Here is a 4,859-nt window from a genome sequence, read left to right on the forward strand (position 1 = left end):
GTGCAACTCTAATGCTGCTGTACAGATCCAGGGGGAAAGGATGAACTAAGGAAGAGACATCCCTTTTTCTGGAAAGCTTAAGTGTTGCTCTAAATGGTTTCCCAGTGAGAACACAAATTGAGCTGAAGGCATCCCAGAATAATGGGAGGGAGAGAGTTGAAAGCCAGTACCAGGCCTTGCTTGATAGCTTTGCACTGAGAAATCCTGTCAATGGAAGTGAATGCGGCTGTGTCGTGACAGTGACTGAAAATAAACAGCAAGGGAAACAAGTATTTACTTTCCAAACTAGGTGTTTATTTTATAACAGTGTCCTCTGTCAGTAATTTTGTTTTCCCCCCCAACTGGCTGAATTTTTAAACCCTAAGTAAACAGGACAGGGGTTAGGCAGCCAGCTACTTAAATTGGGTGAGAGAGTTTTCATTTAGGGGAACTATAAGCGCCAGTTAAAACCGTATTAGTGGATAGATGCTGATAGATTTGGGAGCAACCCAAGTGCTGTTCCCCCCGCTTGGCCTAATTCTGCAATCTAAACTGCTTCCAGCAATAATTAACAACACCGGAGCCAGCTAGTCCACAGCTCTAGAAGAAAAACCATTAGCTGCAAACGCAACAGATATTTAACCAGCCATAAATTCTCTCTATATATAAAGTCTTGTGAAGTAGGGCAAGATAATAGGAGATTTGTATTATTTACATCCAAGGGTTTTTTTCCTCCCCCTTTTATGAACTTTGGGAACAGGTAGGTAGGAGTCTGCCCCCGGCTTCCCAGGCAAACAGCGATCATATGTTCTTGGGGCGTCAGTGGCAGCCGCATGATTTGACAACCATGTTTCGGTGCTTCTTGAGGATCACGTTGTTATTGCTGTCGTAGTAGAGGACGGAGGTCGCACTGAGCTTGGTGGGAGCACAGCAGGCCTTGGGGACGGCTTCAGGCTTCATCAGATGGACCTGAGGAACCAAGCATGGAAGGGTGACTGGTCTCTCCATAGCAGGGTGGGAACCCAACAGCACGGAGCAACTAGCCTGCTCAAGGCAAACACGCGGCGTTAGCTTTAGTGAAGAAAGAACACTTCAAAGAGAGCAGCTCTTACCTGGGAAAGGCGCCGCTTGAATGGGGAGATTATTTTCAGCGTTCATAAAAATATTTATTCTAAATTTTTGGCAGGGCCCACTGCCGTTTATATTGGACGCCTTCTCCTGGTGCCGCCCCTGCCGGGCGGCCCCTCAACTAAACTCGTATTTCTGTGCGGTGCCTTTGTCACAACATATAGTGACCTCGGGGAGAGAATAACGCAGGTGAGGAACTGCAGCCGTTACACTGCACTTCGGGCTTCGTTGCCCACGTCTAAGGGATAAAGGATTTTCGTTACGGTTGCTCTGGGGAGACACCGCAGTAGTGAGCCTCTCCAGGCGGCACCTGGTGTCAAAATGGAAAATCAGTGCTGGGCAGAAACACTGAGGGTGCCTCACTTTACCCCTTCTTAAGGGGACAGCGGCTTGACTCATTCTTCTGGCAGTAAAGTTGACAAAGAATTCTTTCAGGACCTCTCCCTGAGATGTAAGCCTAGGAGCTTGTAAGTCATTAAGTGCACACAATTGTTCCTCTCTGTGGACCTGCCAGACATGTGCAACTCATTTATTTCAGGGCAAGTCAGAACCTCCCATTCCAGAAATTGGATGTTTTGCTATCAAATCCCACTGGTTCAGGATAGATGGCTGGGGTTGGGGTTTGATCTTTCTCACTTCCAGTTCTGTTTGCCCCCGAAAACAAGACGCCATTCACATCACTAGGGAGAGGACACATGAAAAAGTTAAATCAAATTTAGAAGGGGGGCGGTCAGTGGGGAAAAAGGGGATTACCTTTTTTTTTCAGGTTGAACTACTGTAACTGTTTCAGTAATTTTGCAGCTTTTTGATTCCAGGCTGGCCTGGGTTAGCTTCCTCTTACTGCAGAATAGGAGCAAACACACTGAGAAGCTACCATAGATCTGCTGGTGTACGCCCACAGGCTGTAAGTTTGTTTTCCATCCACCCGCAAATTGGTTTCTTTCTTTCATTTGTCCACAATCTGATGGTCCAGGCTTGGAGACCAGTGAGAGCAGTGTGATTCACACACGGCCAGACTTGTTGGGCTCCTGGAAGTGTCAGTGGTGGTCGTTTTGGAAGATAGGAACAGACTTAAATTTATTAAAGGCAAAGAGCAGAGCAGAAGGCCCACTCAGAGCTCTGCAGTGCAGGAGCCACAGATGAAATTCTGGTCCCAATGAAAAGGATGCCAGAGCTGCCACTGATTTCTCTAGGGCCAGAATTTCATCCCATCTTCCTCGGTGTTTGCACAGTGAGGTTTTCCTCTCCATAGGGGCTTCTGGGCACTGCCATCACAGAAACATTAAACAACAACCGACAGCTTCAAGGGTTTTGTAGCACAAACCTGCACTAGCACAAATGAAGAGGAGAAATTCATCTGGGCTTCATGCAATTAAATGCTAACACTAGAGTCAACACAGTTCCTAAGGTTGAAAAATCAAGCACTCACAAGGCAGGAAATTCCAGAAGTTTAAAGCATCTCTTATCATATGTCGTGAGTTTGGGAGATGGCTGCATTAGAAAACCTTCCCTGTTTGAAGCCTTCTGACTCAAGTGCTTGGTTTTTGATGCACAGGCATTCATTACGTGACCCAGTAGATTTCTGACATCTGCATGCTGCCTCTAAGCAATTAGGAAAAATGTGTGCATATACAGGCAGCCCTCGACTTACAACCTTTATAAATTGACACCCTGTTTCAACTTTATGAGGTCAGTTTGGACTTTACAACGCTTGATCCGATGCGACACCACGCCAGCAAACAAGTTCGCTGCGTTGCTCGTCTCCCTGGAGAACATCTGTCCAAACCTCCTTGGACACGTTCTTTAAGAAAGCCAACAAGACTCCAGAAAAACCTGCAGCCGAGGCTCCTGAGAAGACTCCAGCCAAGAACCCTTCAAAAAGTCCAACCAAGAGCCCTTCAAAACGTCCAGGAAAGTCACCTCAAAGAAGTCCTTCCAAATCAATATGATGGCTATTTACAATAGAAATACATTAATGTAGCTATAGTACTCATCTATAATTGATCAAGTACAAAATTCTGGGGTATTTTTGGTGAAAATAGGGTATTGGGCTTGGCTCAGGAACCAATCCCTCATTTATAACATTGTTTCTTATGAGAGAATTGGTTCCGAGTTACAACGTTTCAACTTAGGAAAAACTTAAGTTTTCAGGAACCAGTTGTGTCAAGTCCGAGGACTGCCTGTTTATGCATATCTGATTCTCAACCAGGGTGCCACGGCACCCTGGGGTTCCTTGAGATCCTTGCAGGGGTGTTGTGGGCTGCCACTGTTAGGCATGCAAACATGATTCACCAGACAAATGAGAGATTTCAAATAGGGATCCATAGTGTTAAAACCATTCTGATCTGTTTTGGCATAATTCTTTGCAACAAGAATGGCTCTGGTATTTTTTCTATAGTAAAAAAAATGATTGAAAGCTAAGAGCTGGCACTGTCTGAGGGTTACCTCAAGTCTCTCAAGGGGTGCTTTGAGTCTAAAAAAGCTGAGAGCCACTGATATGCCTATAAATCTCACACAGCTCTTTGCAGTTCAGCAAAGGCGAAGCACCTCACTGAGGACTAGTTCCCCGCCTGTCCGTGTCAGCTCTTTATTAAAGTTAATTGAGAAGAGGAAAAAACCAGCCTCAGAAGAACATGATGCGTCTTTCATCCCTGTTAGCAGACCTCAGACAGGGAAGCTTTCAGCCGAAAAGACTAAGCTTTAAAACCAGTGAGGGAAACCAAGAGGCTGTAATCCAAACCTTTTTCTAATGTTATAGCAGCTGTTAATTTGCTGGCGTTCATTAAATAAGCTGTTCTGCCACATTAATTTGAATCTGGCTGGGAATGGTCTAGAAAGGGCAGATTGAGGGATCAGCAGAGACTGGGATGGAACCACCCAAACAATGTTGCTTCTCGTTTTTGGAGATGGGTCTGACTTAAACCCCTGGCAAGTGATCTCAAACTTAGATCCAAGTCTGAGCCATGCATTTTAGAGAACTTTCTCTAAAACTTAAACAAATGTAACCTCTCACTTGGGGTTACAGAAAGATTCCTATCTGTCTTACAGACCCAACACTGCACTTTCTCCCTCCACTTGCCCCCTGCAGCGACCTGCTGTATACATCTCTCACTAGATGAAGGCCACTCCAAATGCTAATAACCCTCTGCAAAGCAGTTCCTTTCACTACAAGCTATTAACGTGTGCATGCATTAATAAACTACTGACTAGTGACTGCAGGATGGCGTGATTGGTGGCATTCATGCAGGAGTCCAAAGGGAAGGCACATTCTCCTTCACAGTAGTAGGCAGAGTACCCTTGTGGTGCGATCACCCAGTCCTGTGAGAAGAAAGATTTTACTCTAATTAAGCAGCGTTCTTTTCACCTACTACACTCATTCATTCATTTTTCCTGCATCTGCAAAAACAATCCATTAGTTTGGCCCATAGCATGGCTAGGGAAAATGCCAAGAGCTATGGTTTATTTTGATTTTCTTGTACTGCGCAAAGAGTCATTCAACTGACTCCAGGTTCAGGGTCACCGATGGGGTTTTGGGTTGCATCAGTTCATGTTTCCCTTAATAATGCCAATGATCTTAAAGAGAGTTCCTGTTGATGCTCTCTGGCCAGACCAACAGGATGCACAGTTAATAAGTTATAAATTGCTTTATGTTCATGAAAGACTGTGTTGGAAAGCCCAAAAACAGGCTACTTTTTTTTTTTTTTTTTTTTTTTCATTTAATTTTTTTTTTTTTGAAGTTTTTTGCTGAAGCA

At 44.7% G+C, this 4,859-nt stretch overlaps 1 protein-coding gene across 1 annotated transcript in view; it reads right to left on the bottom strand.

Moving 5' to 3' along the window:
* Nucleotides 1-272: 272 nt before the first annotated feature.
* LOC102387083 (bone morphogenetic protein 8A) overlaps nucleotides 273-4,859 on the bottom strand; it is a 27,421-nt gene continuing 22,834 nt past the window's right edge. Inside the window, exons 6-7 of the mRNA XM_006019307.2 lie at nucleotides 4,315-4,425; nucleotides 273-948 (exon numbers count right to left, since the gene is read on the bottom strand). Coding sequence (XP_006019369.1) covers nucleotides 799-948; nucleotides 4,315-4,425 — 261 coding nt within the window. The 3' untranslated portion in view covers nucleotides 273-798. The remainder of the gene's footprint in view (nucleotides 949-4,314; nucleotides 4,426-4,859) is intronic.

This window comes from Alligator sinensis, unplaced genomic scaffold, assembly GCF_000455745.1.
Source record: "Alligator sinensis unplaced genomic scaffold, ASM45574v1 scaffold337_1, whole genome shotgun sequence".
In the NCBI taxonomy this organism is placed as follows: Eukaryota; Metazoa; Chordata; order Crocodylia; family Alligatoridae; genus Alligator; species Alligator sinensis.